This window comes from Pseudophryne corroboree, chromosome 9, assembly GCF_028390025.1.
Source record: "Pseudophryne corroboree isolate aPseCor3 chromosome 9, aPseCor3.hap2, whole genome shotgun sequence".
NCBI classification, from domain to species: domain Eukaryota; kingdom Metazoa; phylum Chordata; class Amphibia; order Anura; family Myobatrachidae; genus Pseudophryne; species Pseudophryne corroboree.
Genome location: NC_086452.1, coordinates 341,723,624 through 341,738,439, shown reverse-complemented (window position 1 = coordinate 341,738,439; position 14,816 = coordinate 341,723,624). Strand labels below are relative to the sequence as shown.

The following is a 14,816-nucleotide window of genomic DNA, read 5'->3' as shown; positions in this document are numbered from 1 at the left end:
GACTTACAGTGCTGACAGCCCAGAGCAAAAATCACATCAAAAAAGTAAAAAGCTTTGTGGCTGCTCCAGCCATGTCATGGTGCACCTGCTTCCTGTGGCACCAGCTAAAAACTGAATGCCTGAGCATGGAGGCGGGGTTATAGGGGAGAGGAGCAGAGCATTCTGGGATATGCTGGAATCTTTAACTGTTTGGTGCCCGCACTCTTATCAACCACCTACAACCTTGAACCTTGGAGAGATGCAAATTTAATTAGGAAATGGCATTGAGGCCTGTGATGATGAGCTGGGGTGTGCATGTACGTTACTCAGTGTGCAACAGGATCTTCTGTAAAGAGAAGGGTATCCAATGGCTGTAGAGCAATATGAAATAGCAGCTGGGATAAAAAACCCTATCGTGTATATGTGTATAAATGTAGGGAATATAGGCCCTCATTCCAAGTTGTTCGCTCGTTGCCGATTTTCTCTATATTGCGATTAGTCGCTTACTGCGCATGCGCAATGTTCGCAGAGCGCATGCGCTTAGTTATTTTACTCAAAAGTTAGGTATTTTACTCACGGCTTTACAAGGATTTTTCTTCGTTCTGGTGATCGGAGTGTGATTGACAGGAAGTGGGTGTTTCTGGGCGGAAACTGGCCGTTTTATGGGTGTGTGTGAAAAAACGCTGCAGTTTCTGGGAAAAACGCGGGAGTGGCTGGAGAAACGGGGGAGTGCCTGGGCAAACGCTGGGTGTGTTTGTGACGTCAAACCAGGAACGAAACTGACTGAAGTGATTGCAGTGGCAGATTAAGTGTCGAGCTACTCAGAAACTGCTAAGAAATTTCTATTCGCAATTTTGCGAATCTTTCGTTCGCAATTCTGCTAAGCTAAGATACACTACCAGAGGGCGGCGGCTTAGCGTGTGCAATGCTGCTAAAAGCAGCTAGCGAGCGAACAACTCGGAATGAGGGCCATAGTAAGCTCCACTCAGGAATGGACTGATGTTAATGACTAACAATTATCTGGCACTATATAAATAACCGTTAATAAATACATAAAAATGCCATGCATCTTATAAATAAGTTATTATAGATGGTTGACTTTAACTTTCTGTAGAAAAAAATAATTCACTCCATTTTCATACATCCTACACATATATGATATATTGTTTATTGCACTGCATTTACAGAGATACATTGATATTAGTTATTTCAAGAATAAACTTTTTTTTAAAGCATATACTTGCTGCATTTTCTTACCTTCCACAAATTTATCAGCAATTAATGTTTCTGCTTCCTTCTCTTTCTCCTCTGGTTTTGTGACTATCATCGATGTTAGAGGTGTCACAAAGTTAAACTTCAGGGAGAGGTCAAGCGCCTGTGCTGTCAAGTTGGCTTTCTCTGATGGGTCAGCATAAATTCTTGGATTAAACAAAATAATGTTAGAACGCATTGAGCAAATATAGTCTCACTTATTTATATTACATCCTCAGACTTAATGAGAAATTGGGGATGGTTTAGAGTAAGAAAGAGCAAGTATCTGTTTTGCCTGGTGTGAGGAGATCAGGGTAGGGGTGCCCTCTACTGTGGTAGATGGGCACCTCCAAACACACAGCAGACAGCACACCAGTCCAGGGTTTTCGTGCAACATAGCCATGGCTAGTTTTATGGTGCAGTACTAAAACAAAACCTGTCCGTGATTTAACTAGAGATGAGCGGGTTCGGTTCTCAGAGAATCGAACACCCCCGAAGCTAGGGGATCCGGGGCGATCCGAGCCACAGCCTGGATCACCCTGCCTGCCCCAGATCCCCAATCGAGGCAAAACCTCAGGATCCTGCTGTCGGCTCTTGAGGTTTTGTCTCGGGCGTCAGTCCCATTGTATTCAATGGGCTGACCGCTGATTGGCTGAGAGAGCCATCTGTCACGGCTCTCAGCCAATCAGCGTGTCCCCATGAGTATAATGGGGCAAGATGGATGCCCCCACCGCGTGCACCATGTCCCACATTGCTGACACTGCTGCCCACACCCCCACACTGCCGACACCTCCACCCGCACCCCCACACTGCCGACACTCCTACACTGAGGACACCTCTATCACCCCGCATTGCCGACACTGACGGAACCCCTGCCCCGCAGACACTGCTGGCACCACCACACTGTATGCAACCCACAATGTATCCGACCTGCGCTGTATCCAACCCACACTGCGTTTGACCCGCACTGTAACCTGCACTTTATCCGGCCCATGCTGTAACTGACCCACAATATATACAACTCACAGTGTTTGTGACTCGTACTGTATCTGACCTGCACTGAATCTCGCACTGTATCCGACGCGCACTGTATCTGACCTTGCACTGTAGCCAACCCTCATTGTATGCGACATGCACTGTATCTAACCTGTACTGTAGCCTACACTGTATCCAACCGACACTGTATCCAACCCGCACTCTGACCTGCACTGTATACGACCCGAACTGTATCTCACACTGTATCCGACCTGCACTGTATCCAACCTTGCACTGTAGCCAACGTGCACTATATCCAACCCGCACTTTGACATGCACTGTATCCAACCCGCACTGTAACCTGCATTGTATCCGACCCATACTCTATCCAACCTACACTGTATTCAACCCACACCGTGGGGGTCATTCCGAGTTGATCGCTTTCTGCTGATTTTCACAGCGCAGTGATCAGGGCAAAAAACAGCATTTCTGCGCATGCCCCGCAATGCGCACGCGCGACGTAAGGGTACAACGATCGATGTGATTTTGCACAGGCTAGTCGCACTTACGGGCACAGAGTGACTGACATGAAGTGGGCGTTTCTGGGTGTCAACTGACCGTTTTCAGGGAGTGTTTGAAAAAACGCGGGCATGCCAGGGAAAATATAGACGTGGCTGGGAGAACGCTGGGCGGGTGTGTGACGTCAAAAGCCAACCCTCCAACGTTAGAATCCACGCACACGAAGAGTAACTACAGTGCTGGTCTTGTTTTGCACAAAATATTTTTGCAGGCGCTCTGCTGCACAAGCGTTCGCACTTCTGCTAAGCTAAAATACACTCCCCAGTGGGCGGCGGCATAGCGTTTGCACGGCTGCTAAATACTGCTAGCGAGCGATCAACTCGGAATGACCCCCTGTATGCGATCTGCACTATATACAACTCGCAATGAATTGCACCTACACTGTATCCGACCTGCCCTGTATCCACCTGCACTGTATCCGACCCACTTTGTATCCAACCTGCACTGTAACCCGCACTGTATCCAACCAGCACTGTAACCTCAATATTTAACTATGTGTCCCAAAGTATTCCACACTGTACTACGCAGGTACGGAATGCTGTTTTTTGAGATTGGGGAGATTTTGGGGAGCTGCTCGACAAAAAGGCTGATTGATCAGGGCTTTACATGGGCACAGAGTGCCAGTTATCAGTGACCCAGGGCACTTGTGTATGGGGCATCAATGTCTGCTGTTGCTTACACATGGTTTCATTTTTCTTTCTTTGCTGATTTGTAACTACTTTAGAGCAATGATATTGTATACACAATTCTCAGGAAATTTCTGTGTTGGATTGTTTTCTATTGATAGTACTTGTGAGTTGGTTTGATTGGAAATTATTGCTAATACAGTACTAATTTGTAAATTACTGCCGTGTGTTTGTGCCGCTGCTCTGTTGCTTAGTTTAGCCAGCCAGGCTTTGGCCTATCTTGGTGAACAATATTGTGAGCAGTGAGGTGGTCAAAATCGACTGGAAATGAGTGGAAATTAATGTTGTTATTGAGGTTAATAATACTGTAGCAACAAAACAAAAACAAAAAATTCTGTGGTTTTGATGTTTTTTTCACAAAAATACAGATACAAAACCAAAACCCGAAAGGGTGGTTTTGGCAAAACCAATCCAGATCCAAAACACGAAAAGAGATCCAGATCCAAAACCCGAAACATGTCCGGTGCACATCTCTAGATTTAACCAATTTGTACGAACGACCGTTTTTTTATCCATTTTCCAGTGTTTGGGACCAACTGGTCGATTGTCAATTGCTCTCATCCATTACCAGATTTTCATTCCAAGCCGCTAGATCTGGCAGATTATCTGCCAGATAATTGTATAGTGTATGGCCAGCTTTAGAGGTGCAGGCACTAATAAACTTGATCTCGGCCTGAAGGCCTAAAGACCTGAAATGGTCCTTGTGGATGGAGCCCTTCCTACTCTCTCTCATATGCACCCCCCAGAAACCATTATTTGGCTTTTAAAAAAGCTCTCAGCAGAGCAACCACAAACATGTTCCTGGGGTTTTAAAATATATAGGCCACAACCTAGGACAAACATATCTCCTGTTTATCACTTTACCAGTGCTTATATCAAACTGGACAAACCATGTTGCAACTCAAAGGGTGCAAATACATACTTTTTTTTGCATGCAGTGTAAATACTGGCTGCTTTTGTATGTAGCCCCCTGGTCGCTGGGCTGCGTTTTTTGCTGCCCTGCGATCAGATAGTTGCCGCCTACAGGGGGAGTGGATTTTCGCTGTGTAGGTGTGAGATCACATGTGTAGCAGAGCTGCACAAACTGATTTTGTGCAGTCTCTGCGCAGCCCAGGACTTACTCTTCCACTACGATCACATCAGACTGATCGGGACCGGATTTGACATCAGACACCCTCTCTGAAAACGCTTGATCCCGCCTGCATTTTTCCGGACACTCCCTGTAAGCGGTCAGTTGCCACCCACAAACCGCCTTCCTGTCAATCTCCCTGTGTTTGCCCGTGCGAATGGATCTTTGCACCATTCCGTCGTAGGGTGCCAATGTCCATTGCAGCCATGCGATGTGCCGGCTTAGTGCGGTGCATACGCTTGCGCAGTTCAAATCTGATCACCCACTGTGTAAAAACGCACAGCAGCAATCAGGTCTGAATGACCCCCTTTATTCCCAAATCAGAATTAGGTCCTTGTAGTCATCAAACCACATTGTTTACTCCTCTGCCAGTGAGACAAAGCTAAATGTACTTCTGCTTTTGGCAGGTACATATGTTGGACCAACGTGATGCTCTCGCTGTCTCCTTGTCTAGTCCCGTTCTCATATTACCAGAGGGGAGCCTCCAATCCAATCCAATGCGCCTTCTGTGCATGTGTTTCTTAACACTCCTCTTTCCTCTGTCCTCCATACTGATAGGATGTACCCACGGGTGTTCATGTGGGTCACCAAACCTACAGAGATGGTAGTGCCACCGCTTACAGCGGTGTTACCAGCGCTTAACACTGTGTTACCATCACTAGTGGAACTACAAGTCCCACTGCCACCACTGCATCTGTTACCCTTGTGCAAAGCCCAGACATCACACACAACTGTTGGCCCGGTCCTGGCTGAATCTGCATCATACTGCATGCACCTAAATTATACTGCATTTGCCCTGTGTTGTCTCACACCCAATTGTGCTACTTGGTTAATAAACCAATCCCTGGCTAAGCTATTCACGGTGTTGACTTACCTCTATCACACACTGCTGCCACCTATATCAATATCAACACAGCCATCTATATCAACATAGGTTCTGCCAATAACACAAACTAGCAAAGTCTGCAGAGACATTGCACTCCAAACCTTGGCACAAATCTGGACCAGTCCAACAGGGAATGTAACTCTGTCAGTACTGTTCTAAAGTAAGAGAGGGTTGCAACAGCATGATCTATTTATATAGACCCAAAGCCACTCTCCACCCTTACCATAAATTCATATCTATATGTTAATTGAATAAGGTTTTTTACTGTGAGATTTACAGTATTTTGAGAGAAGGATGAATGTAAAAATGTTTAGGTATTAAAATAAAGGTCTTACAATGTAGATGTGCCAGTCTGAGAGAAAAATGAGATTGGGGATATGGTTTGGGCGTTGTGGAGTGACAAAGGGTCTAATTGCACCTCTGTGAATTTGCAGTGGTTTGCGATCGGCTAGTCGCCGCTCCGTGCAAGTCTGCGTACGCCATTGCTAGGAAACCGACGATGTAACATCTAGTGATGAGCGGGTTCGGTTTCTCGGAAACCGAACCCCCCCGAACTTCACGCTTTTTACACGGGTCCGAGGCAGACTCGGATCTTCCCGCCTTGCTCGGTTAACCCGAGCGCGCCCGAACGTCATCATCCCGCTGTCGGATTCTCGCGAGGCTCGGATTCTATCGCGAGACTCGGATTCTATATAAGGAGCCGCGCGTCGCGGCCATTTTCACACGTGCATTGAGATTGATAGGGAGAGGACGTGGCTGGCGTCCTCTCCGTTTAGAGTAGACTAGAGAGTAGTAGAGAGTGACACTTGATTTACTAATTTTGGGGAGCATATTAGGAGTACTACTTGCTGATAGTGTGACCAGTGACCACCAGTTTAATTAATCCGTTCTCTGCCTGAAAAAAAACGATACACAGTGTGACACAGTCACATACCATATCTGTGCTCAGCCTCAGTGTGCCCTCAGTGTGCTGCATCATCTATGTAATACTGTATATCTAACTGTGCTGAGTGCTCACTGCTCACACAGCTTAATTGTGGGGGAGACTGGGGAGCAGTTATAGCAGGAGTACATATTTTTAACAGTGCACACTTTTGCTGCCAGAGTGCTACTGCCAGTGCCAGTGTGACTGACCAGTGACCACTGACCACCAGTATATTGTGATTGTCTGCCTGAAAAAGTTAAACACTCGTCGTGTGGTGTTTTTTTTAATTCTATAAACGCATTCTGCTGACAGTGTCCAGCAGGTCCGTCATTATATAATATATACCTGTCCAGCTGCAGTAGTGATATATATATATTTTTTATATCATTATCATCCAGTCTATATTAGCACTGCAGCAGACGCAGTACGGTAGTCCACGGCTGTAGCTACCTCTGTGTCGGCAGTCGCTCGTCCATCCATAATTGTATACCACCTACCCGTGGTGTTTTTTTTTTTCTATCTTCTTGATACTAGTAGCTTACTTTAGGAGTCTGCAGTGCTGAGCTGACAGTGTCCAGCAGGTCAGTCATTATATAATATATACCTGTCCGGCTGCAGTAGTGATATATATATATATATTTTTTTTATATCATTATCATCCAGTCTATATTAGCAGCAGACGCAGTACGGTAGTCCACGGCTGTAGCTACCTCTGTGTCGGCAGTCGCTCGTCCATCCATAATTGTATATCACCTACCCGTGGTGTTTTTTTTTTTTTCTATCTTCTTGATACTAGTAGCTTACTTTAGGAGTCTGCAGTGCTGAGCTGACAGTGTCCAGCAGGTCCGTCATTATATAATATATACCTGTCCGGCTGCAGTAGTGATATATATATATTTTATATCTCATTATCATCCAGTCTATATTAGCAGCAGACGCAGTATGGTAGTCCACGGCTGTAGCTACCTCTGTGTCGGCAGTCGCTCGTCCATCCATAATTGTATATCACCTACCCGTGGTGTTTTTTTCTTTTTTCTATCTTCTTGATACTAGTAGCTTACGTTAGGAGTCTGCAGTGCTGAGCTGACAGTGTCCAGCAGGTCCGTCATTATATAATATATACCTGTCCGGCTGCAGTAGTGATATATATATATATTTTTTATATCATTATCATCCAGTCTATATTAGCAGCAGACGCAGTACGGTAGTCCACGGCTGTAGCTACCTCTGTGTCGGCAGTCGCTCGTCCATCCATAATTGTATACCACCTACCCGTGGTGTTTTTTTTTTTCTATCTTCTCGATACTAGTAGCTTACTTTAGGAGTCTGCAGTGCTGAGCTGACAGTGTCCAGCAGGTCCGTCATTATATAATATATACCTGTCCGGCTGCAGTAGTGATATATATATATATTTTTTTTTTATATATCATTATCATCCAGTCTATATTAGCAGCAGACGCAGTACGGTAGTCCACGGCTGTAGCTACCTCTGTGTCGGCAGTCGCTCGTCCATCCATAATTGTATACCACCTACCCGTGGTGGTTTTTTTTTTTTTCTATCTTCTTGATACTAGTAGCTTACTTTAGGAGTCTGCAGTGCTGAGCTGACAGTGTCCAGCAGGTCCGTCATTATATAATATATACCTGTCCGGCTGCAGTAGTGATATATATATATATTTTTTATATCATTATCATCCAGTCTATATTAGCAGCAGACGCAGTACGGTAGTCCACGGCTGTAGCTACCTCTGTGTCGGCAGTTGCTCGTCAATCCATAAGTATACTAGTATCCATCCATCTCCATTGTTTACCTGAGGTGCCTTTTAGTTGTGCCTATTAAAATATGGAGAACAAAAATGTTGAAGTTCCAAAAATAGGGAAAGATCAAGATCGACTTCCACCTCGTGCTGAAGCTGCTGCCACTAGTCATGGCCGAGACGATGAAATGCCAGCAACGTCGTCTGCCAAGGCCGATGCCCAATGTCATAGTACAGAGCATGTAAAATCCAAAACACCAAATATTAGTAAAAAAAGGACTAAAAAATCTAAAATAAAATTGTCGGAGGAGAAGCGTAAACTTGCCAATATGCCATTTACCACACGGAGTGGCAAGGAACGGCTGAGGCCCTGGCCTATGTTCATGGCTAGTGGTTCAGCTTCACATGAGGATGGAAGCACTCAGCCTCTCGCTAGAAAAATGAAAAGACTCAAGCTGGCAAAAGCACAGCAAAGAACTGTACGTTCTTCGAAATCACAAATCCACAAGGAGAGTCCAATTGTGTCGTTTGCGATGCCTGACCTTCCCAACACTGGACGTGAAGAGCATGCGCCTTCCACCATTTGCACGCCCCCTGCAAGTGCTGGAAGGAGCACCCGCTGTCCAGTTCCTGATAGTCAGATTGAAGATGTCAGTGTTGAAGTACACCAGGATGAGGAGGATATGGGTGTTGCTGGCGCTGGGGAGGAAATTGACCAGGAGGATTCTGATGGTGAGGTGGTTTGTTTAAGTCAGGCACCCGGGGAGACACCTGTTGTCCGTGGGAGGAATAGGACCATTGACATGCCTGGTGAAAATACCAAAAAAATCGGCTCTTCGGTGTGGAAGTATTTCAACAGAAATGCGGACAACATTTGTCAAGCCGTGTGTTGCCTTTGTCAAGCTGTAATAAGTAGGGGTAAGGACGTTAACCACCTCGGAACATCCTCCCTTATACGTCACCTGCAGCGCATTCATCATAAGTCAGTGACAAGTTCAAAAACTTTGGGCGACAGCGGAAGCAGTCCACTGACCAGTAAATCCCTTCCTCTTGTAACCAAGCTCACGCAAAAAACCCCACCAACTCCCTCAGTGTCAATTTCCTCCTTCCCCAGGAATGCCAATAGTCCTGCAGGCCATGTCACTGGCAATTCTGACGAGTCCTCTCCTGCCTGGGATTCCTCCGATGCATCCTTGCGTGTAATGCCTACTGCTGCTGGCGCTGCTGTTGTTGCTGCTGGGAGTCGATGGTCATCCCAGAGGGGAAGTCGTACTTGTAAGACCACTTTTACTACTTCCACCAAGCAATTGACTGTCCAACAGTCCTTTGCGAGGAAGATGAAATATCACAGCAGTCATCCTGCTGCAAAGCGGATAACTGAGGCCTTGGCATCCTGGGCGGTGAGAAACGTGGTTCCGGTATCCATCATTACTGCAGAGGCAACTAGAGACTTGTTGGAGGTACTGTGTCCCCGGTACCAAATACCATCTAGATTCCATTTCTCTAGGCAGGCGATACCGAAAATGTACACAGACCTCAGAAAAAGACTCACCAGTGTCCTAAAAAATGCAGTTGTACCCAATGTCCACTTAACCACGGACATGTGGACAAGTGGAGCAGGGCAGGCTCAGGACTATATGACTGTGACAGCCCACTGGGTAGATGTATGGACTCCCGCCGCAAGAACATCAGCGGCGGCACCAGTAGCAGCATCTCGCAAACGCCAACTCTTTCCTAGGCAGGCTACGCTTTGTATCACCGCTTTCCAGAATACGCACACAGCTAAAAACCTCTTACGGCAACTGAGGAAGATCATCGCAGAATGGCTTACCCCAATTGGACTCTCCTGTGGATTTGTGGCATCAGACAACGCCAGCAATATTGTGTGTGCATTAAATATGGGCAAATTCCAGCACGTCCCATGTTTTGCACATACCTTGAATTTGGTGGTGCAGAATTATTTAAAAAACGAGAGGGGCGTGCAAGAGATGCTGTCGGTGGCCAGAAGAATTGCGGGACACTTTCGGCGTACAGGCACCACGTACAGAAGACTGGAGCACCACCAAAAACGCCTGAACCTGCCCTGCCATCATCTGAAGCAAGAAGTGGTAACGAGGTGGAATTCAACCCTCTATATGCTTCAGAGGTTGGAGGAGCAGCAAAAGGCCATTCAAGCCTATACAACTGAGCACGATATAGGAGGTGGAATGCACCTGTCTCAAGCGCAGTAGAGAATGATTTCAACGTTGTGCAAGGTTCTGCAACCTTTTGAACTTGCCACACGTGAAGTCAGTTCAGACACTGCCAGACTGAGTCAGGTCATTCCCCTCATCAGGCTTTTGCAGAAGAAGCTGGAGACATTGAAGGAGGAGCTAACACAGAGCGATTCCGCTAGGCATGTGGGACTTGTGGATGGAGCCCTTAATTCGCTTAACAAGGATTCACGGGTGGTCAATCTGTTGAAATCAGAGCACTACATTTTGGCCACCGTGCTCGATCCTAGATTTAAAACCTACCTTGGATCTCTCTTTCCGGCAGACACAAGTCTGCTGGGGTTCAAAGAACTGCTGGTGACAAAATTGTCAAGTCAAGCGGAACGCGACCTGTCAACATCTCCTCCTTCACATTCTCCCGCAACTGGGGGTGCGAGGAAAAGGCTCAGAATTCCGAGCCCACCCGCTGGCGGTGATGCAGGGCAGTCTGGAGCGACTGCTGATGCTGACATCTGGTCCGGACTGAAGGACCGGACAACGATTACGGACATGTCGTCTACTGTCACTGCATATGATTCTCTCCCCATTGAAAGAATGGTGGAGGATTATATGAGTGACCGCATCCAAGTAGGCACGTCAGACAGTCCGTACTTATACTGGCAGGAAAAAGAGGCAATTTGGAGGCCCTTGCACAAACTGGCTTTATTCTACCTAAGTTGCCCTCCCACAAGTGTGTACTCCGAAAGAGTGTTTAGTGCCGCCGCTCACCTTGTCAGCAATCGGCGTACGAGGTTACATCCAGAAAATGTGGAGAAGATGATGTTCATTAAAATGAATTATAATCAATTCCTCCGTGGAGACATTGACCAGCAGCAATTGCCTCCACAAAGTACACAGGGAGCTGAGATGGTGGATTCCAGTGGGGACGAATTGATAATCTGTGAGGAGGGGGATGTACACGGTGATATATCGGAGGATGATGATGAGGTGGACATCTTGCCTCTGTAGAGCCAGTTTGTGCAAGGAGAGATTAATTGCTTCTTTTTTGGTGGGGGTCCAAACCAACCCGTCATTTCAGTCACAGTCATGTGGCAGACCCTGTCACTGAAATGATGGGTTGGTTAAAGTGTGCATGTCCTGTTTATACAACATAAGGGTGGGTGGGAGGGCCCAAGGACAATTCCATCTTGCACCTCTTTTTTCTTTCATTTTTCTTTGCGTCATGTGCTGTTTGGGGAGTGTTTTTTGGAAGGGCCATCCTGCGTGACACTGCAGTGCCACTCCTAGATGGGCCAGGTGTTTGTGTCGGCCACTAGGGTCGCTTAGCTTACTCACACAGCTACCTCATTGCGCCTCTTTTTTTCTTTGCGTCATGTGCTGTTTGGGGAGTGTTTTTTGGAAGGGCCATCCTGCGTGACACTGCAGTGCCACTCCTAGATAGGCTAGGTGTTTGTGTCGGCCACTAGGGTCGCTTAGCTTACTCACACAGCTACCTCATTGCGCCTCTTTTTTTCTTTGCGTCATGTGCTGTTTGGGGAGTGTTTTTTGGAAGGGCCATCCTGCGTGACACTGCAGTGCCACTCCTAGATGGGCCAGGTGTTTGTGTCGGCCACTTGGGTCGCTTAGCTTAGCCATCCAGCGACCTCGGTGCAAATTTTAGGACTAAAAATAATATTGTGAGGTGTGAGGTGTTCAGAATAGACTGAAAATGAGTGGAAATTATGGTTATTGAGGTTAATAATACTTTGGGATCAAAATGACCCCCAAATTCTATGATTTAAGCTGTTTTTTAGGGTTTTTTGAAAAAAACACCCGAATCCAAAACACACCCGAATCCGACAAAAAAAATTCGGTGAGGTTTTGACAAAACGCGTTCGAACCCAAAACACGGCCGCGGAACCGAACCCAAAACCAAAACACAAAACCCGAAAAATTTCCGGTGCTCATCACTAGTAACATCATCCCTACCCCCAGGACCACACACACTTTACGTTGGCTGCTGGGGGGATGCAGGCAAGAGTAGGATAATGCGGGCGGTGGAGGCTGGCTCTGGGAGACTTGCCAACTTTTCTGGATGGCCGTCAGTTCCATCCGATTTTCGTGAGCCTTCCGACTGTTCCGGGGGATTTGGCAAGTATGAAGTGTCGCTGGTGCGGCTAAGCCAGGTACCCTCCTCTATGTGGCGCCCTACTCAGCTACGTAACCAGCATATGGCTAAAACCGGCCCTGCCTGCTGGTGATGCAGAGTTGTAAGTGGTTCCATTGCTTCTGAAATAACTGTGCTTTAATGGGGTTTTCATGTTGGCAGAGTTCAGTGAGGCCTGGTGTAGAAGTCGAAATTGCATTTCTAATAAACCACATTATGGCATCCCTCAGCGATTGCGTATTAGACACACTGAGCGTATTACGGTAGAATATGTTATCACTGGGGAAAGCCATAAATACACACATAACTACATTTTTATACCACACATAGGGGGTCTATTTACTAAGCCTTGGATGGAGATAAAGTCGCTGGAGATAAAGTACCAGCCAATCGGTTGCTAACTGTCATTTTCAAACACAGCCTGTGACATGTCAGTAAGGAGCCGATTGGCTGGTACTTTATCTCCAAGCGACTTTATCTCCATCCAAGGCTTAGTAAATAGACCCCATAGTTTACAAATAGTCATTACAAGTCCAAAACAACGTTTAAATATACAGAAACTGTAGTACTATTTCAGTAAACTAGCTATATACATATTCCAGGGTTAGAACCACATTGTTGCATCATGTTTAGTCTCATATTAATCAGTATTTTAGCAGCAATAATCCGGTTATTACGGATAAACAGTCACACACTGCGACTGCAAGATATGAGTCATATTAGATATGTATGGAATAATGTGCAGAGCAAGGTGTGGATACTGGTCAGTTCAAACCGGCTTCACAGCGGGACCCTGAGGGCAAACATATGCCTGTAACCAATAACAAAGTAGAGATGAGCGGGTTCGGTTCCCTAAGAACCAAACCTCCCCAAACTTCACGCTCCGAGTCCAGATCCGAGTACGGCTCGGGTTTTTCTGCCATACTCGGAAACCAGAACGAGGCAAAACGTCATCATCCTGCTGTCGGATTCTCACTGGTTTTGGATTTCATATAAGGAGCCGCGCTTTGCCGCCATTTTTACTCCAGTCAAAAGAGAGTGTAGCGAGAGGACGTGTCTCCTTAGTGTCTGTACGGGAAAGTGGCATGGCACGTGTGGTGGTGACCTGCTCTTTTGTATCATTCCAGTGGTGTTATCTTGTGCTGCATCAGTCCAGTGGTGGTGTCTTGTGCTGCATCAGTCCAGTCACAGTGGTGGTGTCTCGTGCTGCCAGAAGTCCAGTGCTGCTGTCTTGTGCTACATCAGTCCAGTGGTGGTGTCTTGTGCTACATCAGTCCAGTCACTCTAGTGGTGGTGTCCTGTGCTGCCATAACTCCAGTGGTGGTGTCATGTGCTGCAATAAATCCAGTGCTGCTGTATAAGTCTAGTCCAGTGGTGCTGTCTTGTGCTGCATCAGTCCAGTCACTCCAGTGTTGCTGCTGTATAAGTCCAGTCCAGTGGTGCTGTCTTGTGCTGCATCATTCCAGTGGTGGTGTCTTGTGCTGCATCAGTCCAGTCACTCCAGTGGTGCTGCTGTATAAGTCCAGTCCAGTGGTGCTGTCTTGTGCTGCATCATTCCAGTGGTGGTGTCCTGTGTTGCCAGAAGTCCAGTGCTGCTGCTGTATAAGTCCAGTCCAGTGGTGCTGCCGTATAAGTCCAGTCCAGTGGTGCTGCGTATAAGTCCAGTCCAGCGGTACTGCCGTATAAGTCCAGTCCAGTGGTGCTGCCGTATAAGTCCAACGGTACTGCCGTATAAGTCCAGGGGTACTGCCGTATAAGTCCAGGGGTACTGCCGTATAAATCTAGCAGTACTGCTGTATAAGTCCAGCGGTACTGCCATATAAGTCCAGGGGTACAGCCGTATAACTCCAGTGGTACTGCCGTATAAGTCAAGTGGTGCTGTCCTGTGCTATATATTATTTACTCCAAATAAAGGAGTTATTAATATTTAATCCAAATAATTTTTACAGGGTTTGCTCTGTGTGGTGTAGGGGTACTCTCTCCTGTGCTGCATATAATTATAATAACTCCAAATAAAAGGGTTATTATCCAAATAATTTTTACAGGCTTTGCTGTGTGTGTGTGGTTTAGGAGTATGCTCTCCTGTGTTGCACATTATTATAATAACTCCAAATAAAAGGGTTATTATCCAAATAATTTTTACAGGCTTTGCTGTGTGTGTGTGGTTTAGGAGTATGCTCTCCTGTGTTGCACATTAATATAATAACTCCAAATAAAAGGGTTATTATCCAAATAATTTTTACAGGCTTTGCTGTGTGTGTGTGGTTTAGGGGTATGCTCTAATGTGCTG

At 46.4% G+C, this 14,816-nt stretch overlaps 1 protein-coding gene across 3 annotated transcripts in view; it reads right to left on the bottom strand.

The window, feature by feature from the left end:
- The window catches only part of LOC134958186 (inter-alpha-trypsin inhibitor heavy chain H3-like), a 449,083-nt gene that overhangs the window by 87,490 nt on the left and 346,777 nt on the right, over nucleotides 1-14,816 (bottom strand). For all 3 annotated transcript variants that reach the window (XM_063940615.1, XM_063940617.1, XM_063940616.1), the window contains exon 14: nucleotides 1,237-1,397. In XM_063940615.1, coding sequence (XP_063796685.1) covers nucleotides 1,237-1,397 — 161 coding nt within the window. The remainder of the gene's footprint in view (nucleotides 1-1,236; nucleotides 1,398-14,816) is intronic.